General features: G+C 53.4%; 1 protein-coding gene across 2 annotated transcripts in view; it reads left to right on the top strand.

Annotated features, from left to right (window-relative positions):
- LOC147094867 (cardiotrophin-2-like) overlaps positions 1-26,330 on the top strand; it is a 53,056-nt gene that overhangs the window by 7,907 nt on the left and 18,819 nt on the right. The window contains exon 1 of one of the 2 annotated variants that reach the window (XM_085974479.1): positions 17,160-18,111. The exons of the other annotated variant lie outside the window; for it this stretch is intronic. Within the exon in view, the coding sequence (XP_085830605.1) occupies positions 18,097-18,111 (15 nt within the window). The 5' untranslated portion in view covers positions 17,160-18,096. Of the gene's footprint in view, positions 1-17,159; positions 18,112-26,330 lie in introns of those variants that run through there. 2 annotated transcript variants of the gene reach the window in all.

Consider the following 26,330-nt stretch of genomic DNA (forward strand, 5'->3'; position numbering starts at 1 on the left):
CTCCCTCTCCCCCTCTCTCTCCCTCTCCCCCTCTCTCCCTCCCCCTCACCCCTTTCCCTCTATCCCTCTCTCTTAATCTCCCACTCCCTCTCTCCCTGTCCCTCTCTCACTCTGTCTCCCACTCTCTCTATCGCTATCTCTTACTTTCTCTCTCTCAATTTACCACGGCCTTTCTCTCTCCCTCTCATTATTCCGCTCCCTCTCCTTCTCCATTCTCTCTTTCTGTCTCTCACTCTTTTTCTGTCTCTCTCTTTCTCTTTCTCTCTTTCTGTCTCTATCGTTCTGCATCTCTCTCTCTTCGCCTCGCTGTCTCTGTCTTTCTCTCTCTCCCTATCTCTCTATCACTCTGTCCCGTCACTCCATTTCTCTTTTTCACTTTCACCTTCTGTCTCTCTGTGTGTCTTTCTCTCTATTTCTGTCTGTCTCCCTCTTCTCCCTCTCTCTCTTGTGTGTCTCTCTCTCTTTGTCTCTCCTTCTGTGTGTCTCTCTCTTCCCTCTCTCTGTCATCTACTCACCTTCTCCCTATGTCCCTCAACCCCACCTACCCAGCTTCTCCCCCCTATCGCTCAACTCCACCGACCCACCTTCTCCCCATATCCCTGAGACAGTGAGCACTGGACTAACAGTGTGAGACACAGAGCACTGGACTAACAGTGTGAGACACAGAGCACTGGACTGACAGTGTGAGACAGTGAGCACTGGACTGACAGTGTGAGACAGCGAGCACTGGACTAACAGTGTGAGACAGCGAGCACTGGACTGACAGTGTGAGACAGAGACAGCGAGCACTGGACTGACCATGTGAGACAGCGAGCACTGGACTGACAGTGTGAGACAGCGAGCACTGGACTGACAGTGTGAGACAGTGAGCACTGGACTGACAGTGTGAGACAGCGAGCACTGGACTGACAGTGTGAGACAGAGACAGCGAGCACTGGACTGACAGTGTGAGACAGCGAGCACTGGACTGACAGTGTGAGACAGTGAGCACTGGACAGACAGTGTGAGACAGCGAGCACTGGACTGACAGTGTGAGACAGCGAGCACTGGACTGACAGTGTGAGACAGCGAGCACTGGACTGACAGTGTGAGACAGCGAGCACTGGACTGACAGTGTGAGACAGCGAGCACTGGACTGACAGTGTGAGACAGCGAGCACTGGACTGACAGTGTGAGACAGCGAGCACTGGACTGACAGTGTGAGACAGCGAGCACTGGACTGACAGTGTGAGACAGCGAGCACTGGACTGACAGTGTGAGACAGCGAGCACTGGACTGACAGTGTGAGATAGAGACACCGAGCACTGGACTGACAGTGTGAGATAGAGACAGTGAAGACTGGACTGACAGTGTGAGACAGAGACAGCGAGTACTGGACTGATTGTGTGAGACAGCGAACACTGGACTGATTGTGTGAGACAGCGAACACTGGACTGACAGTGTGAGACAGCGAGTACTGGACTGACAGTGTGAGACAGTGAGCACTGGACTGACAGTGTGAGATAGAGACACCGAGCACTGGACTGACAGTGTGAGATAGAGACAGTGAAGACTGGACTGACAGTGTGAGACAGAGACAGCGAGTACTGGACTGATTGTGTGAGACAGCGAGCACTGGACTGACAGTGTGAGACAGCGAACACTGGACTGACAGTGTGAGACAGCGAGTACTGGACTGATTGTGTGAGACAGTGGGCACTGGATTGACAGTGGGAGATAGCGACAGTGAGCACCAGACTGACAGTGTGAGACAGAGACAGCGAGCAATGGACTGACAGAGTGAGACAGAGAGAGTGAGCACTGGATTGACAGAGTGAGACAGCGAGCACTGGACTGACAGTGTGAGAGAGTGAGCACTGGACTGACATTGTGAGACAGTGAGCACTGGACTGACAGTGTGAGACAGTGAGCACTGGACTGGCAGTGAGACAGTGAGCACTGGACTGACAGTGTGAGACAGAGACAGTGAGCACTGGACTGACAGTGTGAGACAGTGAGCAGTGGACTGACAGTGAGAGGCAGTGAGCACTGGACTGACAGTGTGAGACAGTGAGCACTGGACTGACAGTGAGACAGTGAGCACTGGACTGGCAGTGAGACAGTGAGCACTGGACTGACAGTGTGAGACAGAGACAGTGAGCACTGGACTGACAGTGTGAGACAGTGAGCAGTGGACTGACAGTGAGAGGCAGTGAGCACTGGACTGACAGTGTGAGACAGTGAGCACTGGACTGACAGTGAGACAGTGAGCACTGGACTGACAGTGAGAGACAGCGAGCACTGGACTGACAGTGTGAGACAGTGAGCACTGGACTGACAGTGTGAGATAAAGACAGTGAGCACTGGACTGACAGAGTGAGACAGAGAGACCGAGCGCTGGACTGACAGTGTGAGACAGAGACAGTGAGCACTGGACTGACAGTGTGAGACAGCGAGCACTGGACTGACAGTGTGAGACAGCGAGCACTGGACTGACAGTGTGAGACAGTGAGCACTGGACTGACAGTGTGAGACAGCGAGCACTGGACTGACAGTGTGAGACAGTGAGCACTGGACTGACAGTGTGAGACAGAGACAGTGAGCACGGGACTGACAGTGTGAGACAGAGACAGTGAGCACTGGACTAACAGTGTGAGACACAGAGCACTGGACTGACAGTGTGAGACAGAGACAGTGAGCACGGGACTGACAGTGTGAGACAGAGACAGCGAGCACTGGACTAACACTGTGAGACACAGAGCACTGGACTGAAAGTGTGAGACAGTGAGCACTGGACTGACAGTGTGAGACAGCGAGCACTGGACTAACAGTGTGAGACAGCGAGCACTGGACTGACAGTGTGAGACAGAGACAGCGAGCACTGGACTGACAGTGTGAGACAGCGAGCACTGGACTGACAGTGTGAGACAGCGAGCACTGGACTGACAGTGTGAGACAGTGAGCACTGGACTGACAGTGTGAGACAGCGAGCACTGGACTAACAGTGTGAGACAGCGAGCACTGGACTGACAGTGTGAGACAGCGAGCACTGGACTAACAGTGTGAGACAGCGAGCACTGGACTGACAGTGTGAGATAGAGACACCGAGCACTGGACTGACAGTGTGAGATAGAGACAGTGAAGACTGGACTGACAGTGTGAGACAGAGACAGCGAGTACTGGACTGACAGTGAGAGACAGCGAGCACTGGACTGACAGTGTGAGATAGAGACACCGAGCACTGGACTGACAGTGTGAGATAGAGACAGTGAAGACTGACTGACAGTGTGAGACTGAGACAGCGAGTACTGGACTGACAGTGAGAGACAGCGAGCACTGGACTGATTGTGTGAGACAGCGAGCACTGGACTGACAGTGTGAGACAGCGAGTACTGGACTGACAGTGTGAGACAGTGAGCACTGGCTGACAGTGTGAGATAGAGACACCGAGCACTGGACTGACAGTGTGAGATAGAGACAGTGAAGACTGACTGACAGTGTGAGACAGAGACAGCGAGTACTGGACTGATTGTGTGAGACAGCGAACACTGGACTGATTGTGTGAGACAGCGAACACTGGACTGACAGTGTGAGACAGCGAGTACTGGACTGACAGTGTGAGACAGTGAGCACTGGACTGACAGTGTGAGATAGAGACACCGAGCACTGGACTGACAGTGTGAGATAGAGACAGTGAAGACTGGACTGACAGTGTGAGACAGAGACAGCGAGTACTGGACTGATTGTGTGAGACAGCGAGCACTGGACTGACAGTGTGAGACAGCGAACACTGAACTGACAGTGTGAGACAGCGAGTACTGGACTGATTGTGTGAGACAGTGGGCACTGGATTGACAGTGGGAGATAGCGACAGTGAGCACCAGACTGACAGTGTGAGACAGAGACAGCGAGCAATGGACTGACAGAGTGAGACAGAGAGAGTGAGCACTGGATTGACAGAGTGAGACAGCGAGCACTGGACTGACAGTGTGAGAGAGTGAGCACTGGACTGACATTGTGAGACAGTGAGCACTGGACTGACAGTGTGAGACAGTGAGCACTGGACTGGCAGTGAGACAGTGAGCACTGGACTGACAGTGTGAGACAGAGACAGTGAGCACTGGACTGACAGTGTGAGACAGTGAGCAGTGGACTGACAGTGAGAGGCAGTGAGCACTGGACTGACAGTGTGAGACAGTGAGCACTGGACTGACAGTGAGACAGTGAGCACTGGACTGACAGTGAGAGACAGCGAGCACTGGACTGACAGTGTGAGACAGTGAGCACTGGACTGACAGTGTGAGATAAAGACAGTGAGCACTGGACTGACAGAGTGAGACAGAGAGACCGAGCGCTGGACTGACAGTGTGAGACAGAGACAGTGAGCACTGGACTGACAGTGTGAGACAGCGAGCACTGGACTGACAGTGTGAGACAGCGAGCACTGGACTGACAGTGTGAGACAGTGAGCACTGGACTGACAGTGTGAGACAGCGAGCACTGGACTGACAGTGTGAGACAGTGAGCACTGGACTGACAGTGTGAGACAGAGACAGTGAGCACGGGACTGACAGTGTGAGACAGAGACAGTGAGCACTGGACTAACAGTGTGAGACACAGAGCACTGGACTGACAGTGTGAGACAGAGACAGTGAGCACGGGACTGACAGTGTGAGACAGAGACAGCGAGCACTGGACTAACAGTGTGAGACACAGAGCACTGGACTGACAGTGTGAGACAGTGAGCACTGGACTGACAGTGTGAGACAGCGAGCACTGGACTAACAGTGTGAGACAGCGAGCACTGGACTGACAGTGTGAGACAGAGACAGCGAGCACTGGACTGACAGTGTGAGACAGCGAGCACTGGACTGACAGTGTGAGACAGCGAGCACTGGACTGACAGTGTGAGACAGTGAGCACTGGACTGACAGTGTGAGACAGCGAGCACTGGACTAACAGTGTGAGACAGCGAGCACTGGACTGACAGTGTGAGACAGCGAGCACTGGACTAACAGTGTGAGACAGCGAGCACTGGACTGACAGTGTGAGATAGAGACACCGAGCACTGGACTGACAGTGTGAGATAGAGACAGTGAAGACTGGACTGACAGTGTGAGACAGAGACAGCGAGTACTGGACTGATTGTGTGAGACAGCGAACACTGGACTGATTGTGTGAGACAGCGAACACTGGACTGACAGTGTGAGACAGCGAGTACTGGACTGACAGTGTGAGACAGTGAGCACTGGACTGACAGTGTGAGATAGAGACACCGAGCACTGGACTGACAGTGTGAGATAGAGACAGTGAAGACTGGACTGACAGTGTGAGACAGAGACAGCGAGTACTGGACTGATTGTGTGAGACAGCGAGCACTGGACTGACAGTGTGAGACAGCGAACACTGGACTGACAGTGTGAGACAGCGAGTACTGGACTGATTGTGTGAGACAGTGGGCACTGGATTGACAGTGGGAGATAGCGACAGTGAGCACCAGACTGACAGTGTGAGACAGAGACAGCGAGCAATGGACTGACAGAGTGAGACAGAGAGAGTGAGCACTGGATTGACAGAGTGAGACAGCGAGCACTGGACTGACAGTGTGAGAGAGTGAGCACTGGACTGACATTGTGAGACAGTGAGCACTGGACTGACAGTGTGAGACAGTGAGCACTGGACTGGCAGTGAGACAGTGAGCACTGGACTGACAGTGTGAGACAGAGACAGTGAGCACTGGACTGACAGTGTGAGACAGTGAGCAGTGGACTGACAGTGAGAGGCAGTGAGCACTGGACTGACAGTGTGAGACAGTGAGCACTGGACTGACAGTGAGACAGTGAGCACTGGACTGACAGTGAGAGACAGCGAGCACTGGACTGACAGTGTGAGACAGTGAGCACTGGACTGACAGTGTGAGATAAAGACAGTGAGCACTGGACTGACAGAGTGAGACAGAGAGACCGAGCGCTGGACTGACAGTGTGAGACAGAGACAGTGAGCACTGGACTGACAGTGTGAGACAGCGAGCACTGGACTGACAGTGTGAGACAGCGAGCACTGGACTGACAGTGTGAGACAGTGAGCACTGGACTGACAGTGTGAGACAGCGAGCACTGGACTGACAGTGTGAGACAGTGAGCACTGGACTGACAGTGTGAGACAGAGACAGTGAGCACGGGACTGACAGTGTGAGACAGAGACAGTGAGCACTGGACTGACAGTGAGAGAGAGTGAGCATTGGACTGACAGTGTGAGACAGCGAGCACTGGACTGACAGTGTGAGACAGTGAGCACTGGACTGACAGTGTGAGACAGCGAGCACTGGACTGACAGTGAGAGACAGCGAGCACTGGACTGACAGTGTGAGACAGCGAGCACTGGACTGACAGTGTGAGACAGCGAGCACTGGACTGACAGTGTGAGACAGCGAGCACTGGACTGACAGTGTGAGACAGCGAGCACTGGACTGACAGTGTGAGACAGCGAGCACTGGATTGACAGTGTGAGACAGTGAGCACTGGACTGACAGTGTGAGACAGCGCGCACTGGACTGACAGTGTGAGACAGCGAGCACTGGACTGACAGTGTGAGACAGCGAGCACTGGACTGACAGTGTGAGACAGCGAGCACTGGACTGACAGTGTGAGACAGAGACAGTGAGCACTGGACTGACAGTGTGAGACAGAGACGGTGAGCACTGGGTTGACATTGTGAGTTGGAGACAGTGTGTATTGGGATTGACAGTGTGGGATTGAGACAGCAAGCACTGGACTGAAAGTGTGAGACAGTGAGCACTGGGTCTGACGGTGTGAGATAGAGACAGTGAGCACTGGCTCTGACAGTGTAAGACAGCAAGCACTAGGACTGACTGTGTGAGACAGTGAGCACAGCGTCTGACAGTGTGAGATAGAGGCAGCATGCACTGGATCGACAGAGACAGTGAGCACTGGACTGATAGTGTGAGACAGAGACAGCGAACACTAGGACTGACAGTGTGAGACAGCGAGCACTGGACTGACAGTGTGAGATGGAGACACTGAGCACTAGAATGACAGTGTGAGACATATCCAGCGAGCACTGGACTGACAGTGAGAGACAGAGACCGCGAGTACTCGACTGACAGTGTGAGACAGAGAATGCGAGCACTGGACTGACAGTTTGAGACAGAGACAGCGAGCACTGGACTGACAGTGTGAGACAGGGACAGTGAGCACTGGACTGACAGTTTGAGACAGAGACGGCGAGCACGGGACTGACAGTGTGAGACAGGGACAGTGAGCACTGGACTGACAATGTCAGACAGAGACAGTGAGCACCAGACTGACAGTGTGAGATAGAGATGCTGAGCACTGGACTGACAGTGTGAGACAGAAACAGTGTGTAGTGGGATTGACAGTATGGGATTGAGATAGCAAGAACTGGACTGACAGTGTGAGACACTGGGCACTGGACAGACGGTGTGAAACAGTGAGTACTGGAGTGACAATATGAGAACGTGAGCAATGGAGTGACAGTGTGAGACAGAGACAGCGAACACTGAACTGACAGTGTGAGACAGAGACAGCGAGCACTGAACTGACAGTGTGAGACAGACAGCAAGCACTGGACCGACAGTGTGAGACAGAGACAGCGAGCACTGAACTGACAGTGTGAGACAGACAGCGAGCACTGGACCGACAGTGTGAGACAGAGACAGCGAGCACTGAACTGACAGTGTGAGACAGACAGCGAGCACTGGACAGACAGTGTGCGACAGAGACAGCAAGCACTGGACTGACAGTGTGAGACAGGGACAGTGAGCACTGGACTGACAGTGTGAGACAGAGACAGTGAGCACTGGACTGACAGTGTGAGACAGAGACAGTGAGCACTGGACTGACAGTGTGAGACAGCGAGCACTGGGACTGACTGTGTGAGACAGTGAGCACAGCGTCTGACAGTGTGAGACAGCGAGCACTGGGTCCGACAGTATGAGACGGCGAGCTAGAGACTGTGTGAGACAGAGATAGTGAGCACTGGGTCTGACAGTGAGAGACAGAGGCAGCATGCACTGGATCGAAAGAGACAGTGAGCACTGGACTGACAGTGTGAGACAGAGACAGCGAACACTGGACTGACAGTGTGAGACAGCGAGCACTGGACTGACAGTGTGAGATGGAGACACTGAGCACTGGAATGACAGTGTGAGACAGACAGCGAGCACTCGACTGACAGTGTGAGACAGAGACCGCGAGCACTGGACTGACAGTGTGAGATAGAGACAGTGAGCACTGGACTGACAGTGTGAGACAGAGACAGTGAGCACTGGGACTGACAGTGTGAGACAGAGACAGTGAGCACTGGACTGACAGTGTGAGACTGTCAGCACTGGATCTGACAGTATGAGACAGAGAGCACTGGGCTGACAGTGTGAGACAGAGACGGTGAGGACTGGATTGACATTGTGAGATAGAGACAGTGAGCACTGGGTCTGACAGTGTGAGATAGAGACAGTGAGCACTGGACTGGCAGTGTGAGACAGTCAGCCCTGGGCCTGAAAGTGTGAGACAGTGAGCTCTGGCTCTGACAGTGTAAGACAGCGAGCATTGGGACTGACTGTGTGAGACAGTGAGCACAGCATCTGACAGTGTGAGACAGCGAGCACTGGGTCCGACAGTATGAGACAGTGAGCTAGAGACTGTGTGAGACAGAGAAAGTGAGCACTGGGTCTGACAGTGTGAGATAGAGGCAGCACGCACTGGATCGACAGAGACAGTGAGCACTGGACTGACAGTGTGAGACAGAGACAGTGAGCACTGGACTGACAGTGTGAGACAGAGACAGCGAGCACTGGACTGACAGTGTGAGACAGAGACACAGAGCACTAAACTGACTGTGTGAGACAGTGAGCACTGGGTCTGACAGTGTGAGATAGAGACAGTGAGCACTGGACTGACAGTGTGAGACAGCGAGCACTGGATTGACAGTGTGAGATAGAGACAGTGAGCACTGGGTCTGACAGTGTGAGATAGAGACAGTGAGCACTGGACAGGCAGTGTGAGACAGCGAGCACTGGACTGGCAGTGAGAGACAGTGTGCACTGGACTAGCAGTGAGAGACAGTGGGCACTGGGTCTGACGGTGTGAGACAGTGAGCACAGCGTCTGACAGTGTGAGACAGCGAGCACTGGGTCCGACAGTATGAGTCAGCGAGCTAGAGACTGTGTGAGACAGAGATAGTGAGCACTGGGTCTGACAGTGTGAGATAGAGACAGCACACACTGGATCAACACAGACAGTGAGCACTGGACTGACAGTGGGAGACAGTGACAGTGAGCACTGGACTGACAGTGTGAGACAGCGAGCACTGGACTGACAGTGGGAGCCAGTGACAGTGAGCACTGGACTGGCAGTGTGAGACAGAGACAGTGAGCACTGGGACTGACAGTGTGAGACAGAGACAGTGAGCACTGGACTGACAGTGTGAGACAGAGACAGCGAGCACTGGGGCTGACAGTGTGAGACAGAGACAGTGAGCACTGGACTGACAGTGTGAGACAGAGACAGCGAGCACTGGGACTGACAGTGTGAGACAGAGACAGTGAGCACTGGATTGACAGTGTGAGACAGAGACAGTGAGCACTGGACTGACAGTGTGAGACAGAGACAGCGAGCACTGGGACTGACAGTGTGAGACAGAGACAGAGAGCACTGGATTGACAGTGTGAGACAGAGACAGCGAGCACTGGGACTGACAGTGTGAGGCAGAGACAGCGAGCACTGGATTGACAGTGTGAGACAGAGACAGTGAGCACTGGATTGACAGTGTGAGACAGAGACAGTGAGCACTGGGTCTTACAGTGTGAGACAGAGACAGTGACCACAGGACTGACAGTGTGAGATAGCGAGCTAGAGTCAGTGTGAGACAGAGACAGTGAGCACTGGTCTGACAGTGTGAGATAGTGAGCTAGAGTCAGTGTGAGACAGACAGTGAGCACTGGGACTGACAGTGTGAGGCAGAGACAGTGAGCACAGGACTGACAGTGTGAGACAGCAAGCACTTGGACTGACTGTGAGACAGAGACAGTGAGCACTGGACTGACAGTGTGAGACAGCGAGCACAGGACTGACAGTGAGAGAAAGCGAGCACTGGACTGACAGTGAGAGACAGCGAGCACTGGACTGACAGTGAGAGACAGCGAGCACTGGACTGACAGTGAGAGACAGAGAGCACTGGGCTGACAGTGTGAGACAGAGACAGTGAGCACTGGACTGACAGTGTGAGACAGAGACAGTGAGCACTGGACTAACAGTGTGAGACAGGGACAGTGAGCACTGGACTGAGTGTGAGACAGAGACAGTGAGCACTGGACTGACAGTGTGAGACAGAGACAGTGAGCACTGACTAACAGTGTGAGACAGGGACAGTGAGCACTGGACTGAGTGTGAGACAGAGACAGTGAGCACTGGACTGACAGTGTGAGACAGAGACAAGGGGCCACTGGACTGACAGTGTGAGACAGAGACAGTGAGCACTGAACTGACAGTGTGAGACAGAGACAGTGAGCACTGGACTGACAGTGTGAGACAGAGACACCGAGCACTTAACTGACAGTGTGACACAGAGACAGCAAGCACTGGACTAACAGTGTGAGACAGAGACAGTGAGCACTGGACTGACAGTGTGAGACAGAGAAAGCGAGCACTGAACTGACAGTGTGAGACAGAGACAGCAAGCACTGGACTGACAGTGTGAGACAGAGACAGCAAGCACTGGACTGACAGTGTGAGACAGAGACAGTGAGCACTGACTGACAGTGTGAGATAGAGACAGTGAGCACTGGACTGACAGTGTGAGACAGAGACAGCGAGCACTGGACTGACAGTGTGAGACAGAGACAGTGAGCACTGGACTGACAGTGTGAGACAGAGACAGCAAGCACTGACTGACAGTGTGAGACCAGAGACAGTGAGCACTGGACTGACAGTGTGAGACAGAGACAGTGAGCACTGGACTGACTGTGTGAGACAGAGACAGCGAGCACTGGACTGACAGTGTGAGACAGAGACAGCGAGCACTGGACTGACAGTGTGAGACAGAGACAGCGAGCACTGGACTGACAGTGTGAGACAGAGACAGTGAGCACTGGACTGACAGTGTGAGACAGAGACAGTGAGCACTGGACTGACAGTGTGAGACAGAGACAGTGAGCACTGGACTGACAGTGTGAGACAGAGACAGCAAGCACTGGACTGACAGTGTGAGACAGAGACAGTGAGCACTGGACTGACAGTGTGAGACAGAGACAGTGAGGACTGACAGTGTGAGACAGAGACTTCGAGCACTAGACTGACAGTGTGAGACAGAGACAGCGAGCACTGGACTGACAGTGTGAGACAGAAACAGTGAGCACTGGACTGACAGTGTGAGACAGACAGCGAGCACTGGACTGACAGTGTGAGACAGAGACAGCGAGCACTGGACTGACAGTGTTAGACAGAGACAGCAAGCAATGGACTTACAGTGTGAGACAGACAGCAAGCACTGAGCTGACAGTGTGAGACAGACAGTGAGCACTGGACTGAAAGTTAGAGACAGCGAGCACTGGACTGACAGAGAGAGACAGCGAGCACTGGACTGACAGTGAGAGACAGAGAGCACTGGGCTGACAGTGTGAGACAGAGACAGTGAGCACTGGACTGACAGTGTGAGACAGAGACGGTGAGCACTGGATTGACATTGTGAGATAGAGACAGTGAGCACTGGGTCTGACAGTGTGAGATAGAGACAGTGAGCACTGGACTGGCAGTGTGAGATAGAGACAGTGAGCACTGGACTGGCAGTGTGAGACAGTCAGCACTGGGTCTGACAGTGTGAGACAGTGAGCACTGGCTCTGACAGTGTAAGACAGCGAGCACTGGGACTGACTGTGTGAGACAGTGAGCACAGCATCTGACAGTGTGAGACAGCGAGCACTGGGTCCGACAGTATGAGATAGAGGCAGCACGCACTGGATCGACAGAGACAGCGAGCACTGAACTGACAGTGTGAGACAGACAGTGAGCACTGGACCGACAGTGTGAGACAGAGACAGCAAGCACTGGACTGACAGTGTGAGACAGAGACAGCGAGCACTGGACTTACAGTGTGAGACAGACAGCGAGCACTGGACCGACAGTGTGAGACAGAGACAGCGAGCATTGAACTGACAGTATGAGACAGAGACAGTGAGCACTGGGACTGACAGTGTGAGACAGAGACAGTGAGCACTAGACTGATAGACTGACAGTGTGAGACAGAGACAGCGAGCACTGGGACTGACAGTGTGAGACAGAGACAGTGAGCACTGGACTGACAGTGTGAGACAGCGAGCACTGGACTGACAGTGTGAGACACAGAGCACTGGACTGACAGTGAGAGACAGCGAGCACTGGACTGACAGTGTGAGGCAGCGAGCACTGGACAGACAGTGAGAGGCAGCGAGCACTGGACTGACAGTGAGAGAGAGAGTGAGCACTGGACTGACAGTGTGAGACAGCGAGCACTGGACTGACAGTGTGAGACTGTGAGCACTGGACTGACAGTGAGAGACAGCGACCACTGGACAGACAGTGTGAGACACAGAGCACTGGACTGACAGTGAGAGACAGCGAGCACTGGACTGACAGTGTGAGGCAGCGAGCACTGGACTGACAGTGAGAGACAGCGAGCACTGGACTGACAGTGTGAGGCAGCGAGCACTGGACAGACAGTGAGAGACAGCGAGCACTGGACTGACAGTGAGAGAGAGAGTGAGCACTGGACTGACAGTGTGAGACAGCGAGCACTGGACTGACAGTGTGAGACTGTGAGCACTGGACTGACAGTGTGAGACACAGAGCACTGGACTGACAGTGAGAGACAGCGAGCACTGGACTGACAGTGTGAGGCAGCGAGCACTGGACTGACAGTGAGAGACAGCGAGCACTGGACTGACAGTGTGAGGCAGCGAGCACTGGACTGACAGTGTGAGGCAGCGAGCACTGGACTGACAGTGAGAGACAGCGAGCACTGGACTGACAGTGAGAGACAGCGAGCACTGGACTGACAGTGACAGACAGCGAGCACTGGACTGACAGTGAGAGACAGCGAGCATTGGACTGACAGTGAGAGACAGCGAGCACTGGACTGACAGTGAGAGACAGCGAGCACTGGGCTGACAGTGAGAGACAGCGAGCACTGGACCGACAGTATGAGACAGAGAGCACTGGGCTGACAGTGTGAGACAGAGACAGTGAGCACTGGACTGACAGTGTGAGCCAGAGACAGTGAGCACTGGATAAACAGTGTGAGACAGAGACAGCGATCACTGGACTGACAGTGTGAGGCAGAGACAGTGAGCACTGGACTGACAGCGTGAGACAGAGACAGTGAGCACTGGATTGACATTGTGAGATAGAGACAGTGAGCACTGGGTCTGACAGTTTGAGATAGAGACAGTGAGCACTGGACTGGCAGTGTGAGACAGTCAGCACTGGGTCTGACAGTGTGAGACAGTGAGCACTGGCTCTGACAGTGTAAGACAGTGAGCACTGGGACTGACTGTGTGAGACAGTGAGCATAGCGTCTGACAGTGTGAGACAGCGAGCACTGGGTCCGACAGTATGAGACAGCGAGCTAGAGACTGTGTGAGACAGAGATAGTGAGCACTGGGTCTGACAGTGCGAGATAGAGGCAGCACGCACTGGATCGACAGAGACAGTGAGCACTGGACTTACAGTGTGAGACAGAGACGGTGAGCACTGGACTGACAGTGTGAGACAGAGACAGCGAGCACTGGACTGACAGTGTGAGACAGAGACACAGAGCACTAAACTGACTGTGTGAGACAGTGAGCACTGGGTCTGACAGTGTGAGATAGAGACAGTGAGCACTGGACTGGCAGTGTGAGACAGAGACAGCGAGCACTGGGACTGACAGTGTGAGACAGAGACAGTGTGCACTGGACTGACAGTGTGAGACAGAGACAGCGAGCACTGGGACTGACAGTGTGAGACAGAGACAGTGAGCACTGGATTGACAGTGTGAGACAGAGACAGTGAGCACTGGACTGACAGTGTGAGACAGAGACAGCGAGCACTGGGACTGACAGTGTGAGACAGAGACAGTGAGCACTGGATTGACAGTGTGAGACAGAGACAGCGAGCACTGGGACTGACAGTGTGAGACAGAGATAGCGAGCACTGCGACGGACAGTGTGAGACAGAGACAGTGAGCACTGGATTGACTGTGAGACAGAGACAGTGAGCACTGGATTGACAGTGTGAGACAGAGACAGTGAGCACTGGTTCTGACAGTGTGAGACAGAGACAGTGAGCACAGGACTGACAGTGTGAGATAGCGAGCTAGAGTCAGTGTGAGACAGAGACAGTGAGCACTGGGTCTGACAGTGTGAGATAGCGAGCTAGAGTCAGTGTGAGACAGACAGCGAGCACTGGGACTGACTGTGAGACAGAGACAGTGAGCACTGGACTGACAGTGTGAGACAGAGACAGTGAGCACTGGGCTGACAGTGTGAGACAGTGAGCACTGGACTGACAGTGTGAGACAGGGACAGTGAGCACTGGGTCTGACAGTGTGAGACAGAGACAGTGAGCACAGGACTGACAGTGTGAGACAGCGAGCTAGAGTCAGTGTGAGACAGACAGTGAGCACTGGGACTGACAGTGTGAGGCAGAGACAGTGAGCACAGGACTGACAGTGTGCGACAGCAAGCACTGTGATTGACAGCATGAGACAGAGACAGCGAGCACTGGGTCTGACAGTGTGAGACAGAGACGGTGAGCACAGGACTGACAGTGTGAGACAGCGAGCACTGGGATTGACAGCGTGAGACAGAGACAGAGACAGCGAGCACTGGGACTGACTGTGAGATAGAGACAGTGAGCACTGGACTGACAGTGTGAGACAGAGACAGTGAGCACTGGATTGACTGTGAGAGACAGTGAGCACTGGGATTGACAGCGTGAGACAGAGACAGCGAGCACTGGGACTGACTGTGAGACAGAGACAGTGAGCGCTGGACTGACAGTGTGAGACAGAGACAGTGAGCACTGGGTTGACTGTGAGAGACAGTGAGCACTGGGTCTGACTGTGAGAGACAGCGAGCACTGGCTCTGACTGTGTGAGATAGAGACAGTGAGCATAAGAACATAAGAAATAGGAGCAGGAGTAGGCCAATCGGCCCCTCGAGCCTGCTCCGCCATTCAATAAGATCATGGCTGATCTGATCCTAACCGCCAATCTACTATCACAGAACCATCTCCTGAATCTAACAGAATTAGGCACACGAACTAGGAGCAGGATCAGGCTACACGGCCCCTGGGCCCGCTCCGCTACCCACAGGGCCATGACCGATCCAAACCTAGACTCATGTCCAAATTCCTGCCCGCTCCCCGTAACCCTTAATTCCTTTTACTTCCAGGAAACTGTCTATTTCTGTTTTAAATTTATGTAATGATGTACCTTCTACAGCTTTTTGGGGCAGCATATTCCATGGACCTACCACCCTCTGAGTGAAGTAGTTCCTCCTCATCTCAGTTTTGAAAGAGCAGCCCCTTATTCTAAGACTATGCCCCCTAGTTCTAGTTTCACCCATCATCGGGAACATCCACCCCGCATCCACCCGATCCAACCCCTTCACAATCTTATATGTTTCAATAAGATCGCCTCTCATTCTTCTGAACTCCAATGAGTAGAGTCCCAATCTACTCAACCTCTCCTCATACGTCCATCCCCTCATCCCCGGGATTAACCGAATGAACCTTCTTTGTACTGACTCGAGAGCAAGTATGTCTTTTCTTAAGTATGGACACCAAAACTGTATGCAGTATTCCAGGTGCGGTCTCACCAATACCTTGTACAACTGAAGCAATACCTCCCTATTTTTATATTCTATCCCCCTAGCAATGAAAGCCAACATTCCATTGGCCTTCTTAATCACTTGCTGCACCTGCATACTAACCTTTTGAGTTTCGTGCACCAGGACCCCCAGATCCCTTTGTACTTAAGTACTTTCCAGTTTCTTGCCATTAAGATAATAACTTGCTCTACGATTTTTCCTGCCAAAGTGCATAACCTCACACTTTCCAGTATTGTATTCCATCTGCCAAATCTCTGCCCACTTACTTAGCCTGTCTATGTCCCCTTGCAGGTTTTTTATGTCTTCCTCACTCACTACTTTCCCCCCCCATCTTAGTATCATCTGCAAACTTTGATATGTTACACTCGGTCCCCTCCTCCAAATCGTTAATATGGATTGTAAATGGTTGGGGACCCAGCACTGACCCCTGCGGAACACCACTAGTTACTGATTGCCAGTCTGAGAATGAACCATTTATCCCAACTCTCTGCCTTCTGTTAGATAGCCAATCCTCTATCCATGCCAGAATATTACCCCCAATCCTGTGATTTTTTATCTTAAGCAATAATCTTTTGTGTGGCACCTTGTCAAATGCCTTTTGGAAGTCTAAATACACTACGTCCACTGGTTCCCCTTTATCCACCCTATATGTTACTTCCGCAAAGAACTCCAGCAAATTTATCAAACATGACTTCCCCTTCATAAAACCATGCTGACTTTGTCCTATTAAATTATGATTATCCAAATGTCCTGTTACTGTCTCCTTAATAATGGACTCCAAAATTTTACCTACCACAGATGTTAGGCTAACCGGTCTATAGTTTCCAGCCTTCTGTCTACTGCCCTTTTTAAATAAGGGTGTTACATTAGCAGTTTTCCAGTCTGCCGGGACCTTTGCCGAGTCCAGGGAATTTTGGAAAATTATTACCAATGCATCCACAATCCCTACCGCCACTTCCCTCAAGACCCTAGGATGTAAGCCATCCGGTCCAGGTAATTTATCCGCCTTGAGTCCCATTATTTTACCGAGTACCACTTCCTTAGTGATTTTGATCATGTTTAGCTCCTCCCCCCCTATAGCCCCTGTTTGTCCAGTGTTGGGATATTCTTGGTGTCCTCTACTGTAAAGACTGATACAAAATATTCATTCAGTGTTTTTGCCATCTCCATATTTCCCACCATTAATTTCCTGGTCTCATCCTCTAAGGGACCAACATTTACTTTAGCCACCCTTTTTCTTTTTATATAACTATAAAAACTCTTACTATCTGTTTTTATATTTTTTGCTAATTTACTTTCATAATCTATCTTCCCTTTCTTAATCAATCTTTTTGTTATTTTTTGCTGTCTTTTAAAGTTTTCCCAATCCGCTATCCTCCCACTAGATTTGGCTACCTTATATGCCCTTGTTTTTAGTCCAATACTATCCTTAATTTCTTTACTTAGCCACGGATGGCTGTCTTTTCTTTTACACCCTGACAGTGTGAGATAGAGACAGTGAGCACTGGGTCTGACAGTGTTAGATAGAGACAGTGAGCACTGGGTCTGACAGTGTGAGATAAAGACAGTGAGCACTGGGTCTGACAGTGTGAGATAGAGACAGTGAGCACTGGACTGACAGTGTGAGATGGCGACAGTGAGCACTGGACTGACAGTGTGAGATAGAGACAGTGAGCACTGGACTGACAGTTTGAGACAGCGACAGTGAGCACTGGACTGACAGCGTGAGACAGAGACAGTGAGCACTGGGTCTGAGAGCATCCCTCTGTACTGGACTCCAGTGAGCTGAACATGGAGAAGCAATGAGTTAATTCTCTCTCCTGATGCTTTCTCACATTGATGCTGACAAATCAGGCTCTAGCTCTCGTAAGAGGAATGTGGATGAGCTGAGAAGGTTCTGGAAGGCAGGTCGGAGAGTGCCTGCGCTGCAGCATGTTGACAGTGTGAGCTCGGACATTGTGGGAGGGAGAGGTTGGTGTGGACGGAAGCTTTGCCTGCCTCTTCCCAGGAGTGTCGGGACAGGCCAGACGTCTGTGGCTGGGTTGGGTTGCGTTCCCTCGGTCACCGGGGAGACGAGGTGCCAGGCGTGGGTGGGGGGCGGGCGTCCGAGGGCACAGTCAGCTCTGAGCTGCTCTCCGAAACCCGTTCCCTGACGGGCTCAGGAGAAATTAGGTCACAGCCCCGGGCACGGGGAGGACACAGGAGCTGTCAGTACACAACACAGAACAGAGAGGATGGAAAACACACAGGTCTGAGATCTCGCTCTCCCTCTCTCTCTGTATCTCTCTCTCTGTCTCTCTCTCTCTGTCTCTCTCTGTCTCACTCTGTCCCTCCATTTCTGACTCTCTCTCTCTCACTCTGTCTCTCTCTGCCTCTTTCTCTCTCTGTCTCTTTCTCTCTCTATCTCTTTCTCTCTCTGTCTCTCTCTCTGTCTCTTTCTCTCTCTGTCTCTTTCTCTCTCTGTCTCTCTCTGTCCCTCCATTTCTGTCTCTCTCTCACTCTGTCTCTCTCTCTCTCGCTCTCTCTCTCTCTCTTTCTGTCTCTCTGTCTCTCTTTCCCTCCCTTCCTTGGTCTATCTGTCTCACCCTACCTTGTCCCATGTAGTTAAATCTGTGTCTCCCTCCCTCTCAATCTCCCTCTCCCTCTCTCCTGCTCTGTCCCTCTTGATCATTCCCTCACTCCCTCCCACTCCCCATGCATGTCAGTGCATGAATCTGTCAGATGGTATTTCCGGTGAGTGAGTCTGAATGATCCGACACTTTGCGCCTGCGATCAACCACAGACTGAGGATTCAGGCTGATTCCAAATTCCGGATTTTACAGGCTTTTTGGAGGGGGAAGAGTTTCATTCTCAAGCTGGATTCAACCTGCAGTAGGGGAAAGGACAGTTTATCTAAAACACTGTGACACCCTGTCCCAGAGGAGGAAAGGACAGTGTATCTAAAACATTGTGACACCCGGTCCCAGAGGGGGAAAGGACAGTGAATCTAACGCACTGACACCCGGTCCCAGAGGGGGAAAGGACAGTGTATATAACGCACTGACACCCGGTCCCAGAGGGGGAAAGCACCGTGTATCTAATGCACTGTGACACCCGGTCCCAGAGGGGGAAAGGACAGTGTATCTAAGGCACTGTGACACCCGGTCCCAGAGCGGGAAAGGACAGTGTATATAACGCACTGACACCCGGTCCCAGAGGGGGAAAGCACCGTGTATCTAATGCACTGTGACACCCGGTCCCAGAGGGGGAAAGGACAGTGTATCTAACACACTGTGACAGCCGGTCCCTGAGGGGGAAAGGACAGTGTATCTAACGCACTGTGACACCCGGTCCCAGAGGGGGAAAGGACAGTGTATCTAACACACTGTGACACCCGGTCCCAGAGGGGGAAAGGACAGTGTATCTAACACACTGTGACACCCAGTCCCAGTGGGGGAAAGGACAGTGTATCTAACGCACTGTGACACCCGGGCCCAGAGGGGGAAAGGACAGTGTATCTAACGCACTGTGACACCCGGTCCCAGAGGGTGAAAGGACAGTGTATCTAACACGCTGTGACAGCCGGTCCCAGAGGGTGAAAGGACAGTGTATCTAACACGCTGTGACACCCGGTCCCAGAGGGGGAAAGGACAGTGTATCTAACACGCTGTGACAGCCGGTCCCAGAGGGTGAAAGGACAGTGTATCTAACGCACTGTGACACCCGGTCCCAGAGGGTGAAAGGACAGTGTATCTAACACACTGTGACACCCGGTCCCAGAGGGGGAAAGGACAGTGTATCTAACGCACTGTGACACCCGGTCCCAGAGGGGGAAAGGACAGTGTATCTAACGCACTGTGACAGCCGGTCCCAGAGGGTGAAAGGACAGTGTATCTAACGCACTGTGACACCCGGTCCCAGAGGGGGAAAGGACAGTGTATCTAACGCACTGTGACACCCGGTCCCAGAGGGGGAAAGGACAGTGTATCTAACGCACTGTGACAGCCGGTCCCAGAGGGTGAAAGGACAGTGTATCTAACGCACTGTGACACCCTGGCCCAGATGGGGAAAGGACAGTGTATCTAACACACTGTGACACCCGGTCCCAGAGGGGAAAGGACAGTGTATCTAACACACTGTGACACCCGGTCCCAGAGGGGGAAAGGACAGTGTATCTAACGCACTGTGACACCCGGTCCCAGAGGGGGAAAGGACAGTGTATCTAACACACTGTGACACCCGGTCCCAGAGGGGGAAAGGACAGTGTATCTAACACACTGTGACACCCGGTCACATAGGGTGAAAGGACAGTGTATCTAACACACTGTGACAGCCGGTCCCTGAGGGGGAAAGGACAGTGTATCTAACGCACTGTGACACCCGGTCCCAGAGGGGGAAAGGACAGTGTATCTAACACACTGTGACACCCGGTCCCAGAGGGGGAAAGGACAGTGTATCTAACACACTGTGACACCCAGTCCCAGTGGGGGAAAGGACAGTGTATCTAACGCACTGTGACACCCGGGCCCAGAGGGGGAAAGGACAGTGTATCTAACGCACTGTGACACCCGGTCCCAGAGGGTGAAAGGACAGTGTATCTAACACGCTGTGACAGCCGGTCCCAGAGGGTGAAAGGACAGTGTATCTAACGCACTGTGACACCCGGTCCCAGAGGGGGAAAGGACAGTGTATCTAACACGCTGTGACAGCCGGTCCCAGAGGGTGAAAGGACAGTGTATCTAACGCACTGTGACACCCGGTCCCAGAGGGGGATAGGACAGTGTATCGAACGCACTGTGACACCCGGTCCCAGAGGGTGAAAGGACAGTGTATCTAACACACTGTGACACCCGGTCCCAGAGGGGGATAGGACAGTGTATCGAACGCACTGTGACACCCGGTCCCAGAGGGGGAAAGGACAGTGTATCTAACGCACTGTGACAGCCGGTCCCAGAGGGTGAAAGGACAGTGTATCTAACGCACTGTGACACCCGGTCCCAGAGGGGGAAAGGACAGTGTATCTAACACACTGTGACAGCCGGTCCCAGAGGGGGAAAGGACAGTGTATCTAACGCACTGTGACACCCGGTCCCAGAGGTGGAAAGGACAGTGTATCTAAGACACTGACACCCGGTCCCAGAGGGGGAAAGGACAGTGTATCTAACACACTGTGACACCCGGTCCCAGAGGGGGAAAGGACAGTGTATCTAACGCACTGTGACACCCGGTCCCAGAGGTGGAAAGGACAGTGTATCTAACACACTGTGACACCCGGGCCCAGAGGGTGAAAGGACAGTGTATCTAACGCACTGTGACACCCGGGCCCAGAGGGGGAAAGGACAGTGTATCTAACGCACTGTGACACCCGGTCCCAGAGGGGGAAAGGATAGTGTATCTAACGCACTGTGACATCCGGTCCCAGAGGGGGAAAGGACACTGTATCTAACGCACTGTGACACCCGGTCCCAGAGGGGGAAAGGATAGTGTATCTAACACACTGTGACACCCGGTCCCAGAGGGTGAAAGGACAGTGTATCTAACGCACTGTGACACCCGGTCCCAGAGGGGGAAAGGTCAGTGTATCTAACACACTGTGACACCCGGTCCCAGAGGGGGAAAGGACAGTGTATCTAACGCACTGTGACACCCGGTCCCAGAGAGGGAAAGGACAGTGTATCCAATGCACTGTGACACCCGGTCCCAGAGGGGGAAAGGACAATGTATCTAACACACTGTGACACCCGGTCCTAGAGGGGGAAAGGATAGGGTATCTAACGCATTGTGACACCCGGTCCCAGAGGGGGAAAGGACAGTGTATCTAACGCACTGTGACACCCGGTCCCAGAGGGGGAAAGGACAGTGTATCTAACGCACTGTGACACCCGGTCCCAGAGGGGGAAAGGACAGTGTATCTAACACACTGTGACACCCGGTCCCAGAGGGGGAAAGGACAGTGTATCTAACGCACTGTGACACCCGGTCCCAGAGGGGGAAAGGACAGTGTATCTAACGCACTGTGACACCCGGTCCCAGAGGGGGAAAGGACAGTGTATCTAACACACTGTGACACCCGGTCCCAGAGGGGGAGAGGACAGTGTATCTAACACACTGTGACACCCGGTCCAAGAGGGGGAGAGGACAGTGTATCTAACACACTGTGACACCCGGTCCCAGAGGGGGAAAGGACAGTGTATCTAACACACTGTGACACCTGGTCCCAGAGGGGGAAAGGTCAGTGTATCTCACACATTGTGACACCCGGTCCCAGAGGGTGAAAGGACAGTGCATCTAACACACTGTGACACCCGGTCCCAGAGGGGGAAAGGACAGTGTATCTAACGCACTGTGACACCCGGTCCCAGAGGGTGAAAGGACAGTGTATCTAACGCACTGTGACAGCCGGGCCCAGAGGAGGAAAGGACAGTGTATCTAACGCACTGTGACACCTGGTCCTAGAGGGGGAAAGGACAGTGTATCTAACGCACTGTGACACCCGGTCCCAGAGGGTGAAAGGACAGTGTATCTAACGCACTGTGACAGCCGGGCCCAGAGGAGGAAAGGACAGTGTATCTAACACACTGTGACACCTGGTCCCAGAGGGGGAAAGGACAGTGCCTCTAATGCACTGTGACATCCGGTCCCAGAGGGGGAAAGGACACTGTATCTAATGCACTGTGACACCCGGTCCCAGAGGGGGAAAGGACAGTGTATCTAACGCACTGTGACACCCGGTCCCAGAGGGGGAAAGGACAGTGTATCTAACACACTGTGACACCCGGTCCCAGAGGGGGAAAGGACAGTGTATCTAACGCACTGTGACACCCGGTCCCAGAGGGTGAAAGGACAGTGTATCTAACACACTGTGACACCCGGTCCCAGAGGGTGAAAGGACAGTGTATCTAACGCACTGTGACACCCGGTCCCAGAGGGGGAAAGGACAGTGTATCTAACACACTGTGACACCCGGTCCCAGAGGGGGAAAGGACAGTGTATCCAACGCACTGTGACACCCTCTCCAAGAGAGGGAAAGGACAGTGTATCCAATGCACTGTGACACCCGGTCCCAGAGGGGGAAAGGATAGGGTATCTAACGCACTGTGACACCCGGTCCCAGAGGGTGAAAGGACAGTGTATCCAACGCACTGTGACACCCTCTCCAAGAGAGGGAAAGGACAGTGTATCCAATGCACTGTGACACCCGGTCCCAGAGGGGGAAAGGATAGGGTATCTAACGCACTGTGACACCCGGTCCCAGAGGGGGAAAGGACAGTGTATCCAACGCACTGTGACACCCTCTCCAAGAGAGGGAAAGGACAGTGTATCTAACACACTGTGACACCCGGTCCTAGAGGGGGAAAGGATAGGGTATCTAACGCACTGTGACACCCGGTCCCAGAGGGTGAAAGGACAGTGTATCTAACGCACTGTGACACCCGGTCCCAGAGGGGGAAAGGACAGTGTATCTAACACGCTGTGACAGCCGGTCCCAGAGGGTGAAAGGACAGTGTATCTAACGCACTGTGACACCCGGTCCCAGAGGGTGAAAGGACAGTGTATCTAACACATTGTGACACCCGGTCCCAGAGGGGGATAGGACAGCGTATCTAACGCCCTGTGACACCCGGTCCCAGAGGGGGAAAGGACAGTGTATCTAACGCACTGTGACAGCCGGTCCCCAGAGGGTGAAAGGACAGTGTATCTAACGCACTGTGACACCCGGGCCCAGAGGGGGAAAGGACAGTGTATCTAACACACTGTGACACCCGGTCCCAGAGGGGAAAGGACAGTGTATCTAACACACTGTGACACCCGGTCCCAGAGGGGGAAAGGACAGTGTATCTAACGCACTGTGACACCCGGTCCCAGAGGGGGAAAGGACAGTGTATCTAACACACTGTGACAGCCGGTCCCAGAGGGGGAAAGGACAGTGTATTTAACGCACTGTGACACCCGGTCCCAGAGGTGGAAAGGACAGTGTATCTAATACACTGTGACACCCGGTCCCAGAGGGGGAAAGGACAGTGTATCTAACACACTGTGACACCCGGTCCCAGAGGGGGAAAGGACAGTGTATCTAACGCACTGTGACACCCGGTCCCAGAGGTGGAAAGGACAGCGTATCTAACACACTGTGACACCCGGTCCCAGAGAGGGAAAGGACAGTGTATCTAACATACTGTGACACCCGGTCCCAGAGGGGGAAAGGACAGTGTATCTAACGCACTGTGACACCCGGTCCCAGAGGTGGAAAGGACAGTGTATCTAACGCACTGTGACACCCGGTCCCAGAGAGGGAAAGGACAGTGTATCTAACGCACTGTGACACCCGGTCCCAGAGGGGGAAAGGACAGTGTATCGAACACACTGTGACACCCGGGCCCAGAGGGTGAAAGGACAGTGTATCTAACGCACTGTGACACCCGGGCCCAGAGGGGGAAAGGACAGTGTATCTAATGCACTGTGACACCTGGTCCCAGAGGGGGAAAGGACAGTGTATCTAACGCACTGTGACACCTGGCCCCAGAGGGGGAAAGGACAGTGCCTCTAATGCACTGTGACATCCGGTCCCAGAGGGGGAAAGGACACTGTATCTAACGCACTGTGACAGCCGGTCCCAGAGGGGGAAAGGATAGTGTATCTAACACACTGTGACACCCGGTCCCAGAGGGTGAAAGGACAGTGTATCTAACGCACTGTGACACCCGGTCCCAGAGGGGGAAAGGTCAGTGTATCTAACACACTGTGACACCCGGTCCCAGAGGGGGAAAGGACAGTGTATCTAACGCACTGTGACACCCTGTCCCAGAGAGGGAAAGGACAGTGTATCCAATGCACTGTGACACCCGGTCCCAGAGGGGGAAAGGACAGTGTATCTAACACACTGTGACACCCGGTCCTAGAGGGGGAAAGGATAGGGTATCTAACGCATTGTGACACCCGGTCCCAGAGGGTGAAAGGACAGTGTATCTTACGCACTGTGACACCCGGTCCCAGAGGGGGAAAGGACAGTGTATCTAACGCACTGTGACACCCGGTCCCAGAGGGGGAAAGGACAGTGTATCTAACGCACTGTGACACCCGGTCCCAGAGGGGGAAAGGACAGTGTATCTAACGCACTGTGACACCCGGTCCCAGAGGGGGAGAGGACAGTGTATCTAACACACTGTGACACCCGGTCCCAGAGGGGGATAGGACAGTGTATCTAACACACTGTGACACCCGGTCCCAGAGGGGGAAAGGACAGTGTATCTAACACACTGTGACACCTGGTCCCAGAGGGGGAAAGGTCAGTGTATCTAACACATTGTGACACCCGGTCACAGAGGGTGAAAGGACAGTGTATCTAACACACTGTGACACCCGGTCCCAGAGGGGGAAAGGACAGTGTATCTAACGCACTGTGACACCCGGTCCCAGAGGGTGAAAGGACAGTGTATCTAACACACTGTGACACCCGGGCCCAGCGGGTGAAAGGACAGTGTATCTAACGCACTGTGATAGCCGGGCCCAGAGGGGGAAAGGACAGTGTATCTAACGCACTGTGACACCTGGTCCTAGAGGGGGAAAGGACAGTGTATCTAACGCACTGTGACACCTGGTCCCAGAGGGGGAAAGGACAGTGCCTCTAATGCACTGTGACATCCGGTCCCAGAGGGGGAAAGGACACTGTATCTAACGCACTGTGACACCCGATCCCAGAGGGGGAAAGGATAGTGTATCTAACACACTGTGACACCCGGTCCCAGAGGGTGAAAGGACAGTGTATCTAACGCACTGTGACACCCGGTCCCAGAGGGGGAAAGGACAGTGTATCTAACACACTGTGACACCCGGTCCCAGAGGGGGAAAGGACAGTGTATCTAACGCACTGTGACACCCTGTCCCAGAGAGGGAAAGGACAGTGTATCCAATGCACTGTGACACCCGGTCCCAGAGGGGGAAAGGACAGTGTATCTAACACACTGTGACACCCGGTCCTAGAGGGGGAAAGGATAGGGTATCTAACGCACTGTGACACCCGGTCCCAGAGGGTGAAAGGACAGTGTATCTAACGCACTGTGACACCCGGTCCCAGAGGGGGAAAGGACAGTGTATCTAACGCACTGTGACACCCGGTCCCAGAGGGGGAAAGGACAGTGTATCTAACGCACTGTGACACCCGGTCCCAGAGGGGGAAAGGACAGTGTATCTAACACACTGTGACACCCGGTCCCAGAGGGGGAAAGGACAGTGTATCTAACACACTGTGACACCCGGTCCCAGAGGGGGAGAGGACAGTGTATCTAACGCACTGTGACACCCGGTCCCAGAGGGGGAAAGGACAGTGTATCTAACGCACTGTGACACCCGGTCCCAGAGGGGGAAAGGACAGTGTATCTAACACACTGGGACACCCGGTCCCAGAGGGGGAGAGGACAGTGTATCTAACACACTGTGACGCCCGGTCCCAGAGGGGGAGAGGACAGTGTATCTAACACACTGTGACACC

Source organism: Somniosus microcephalus, unplaced genomic scaffold (assembly GCF_052327205.1).
Source record: "Somniosus microcephalus isolate GS21.2 unplaced genomic scaffold, FLI_Smic_1.0 unresolved_chr1, whole genome shotgun sequence".
Taxonomy (NCBI): Eukaryota; Metazoa; Chordata; class Chondrichthyes; order Squaliformes; family Somniosidae; genus Somniosus; species Somniosus microcephalus.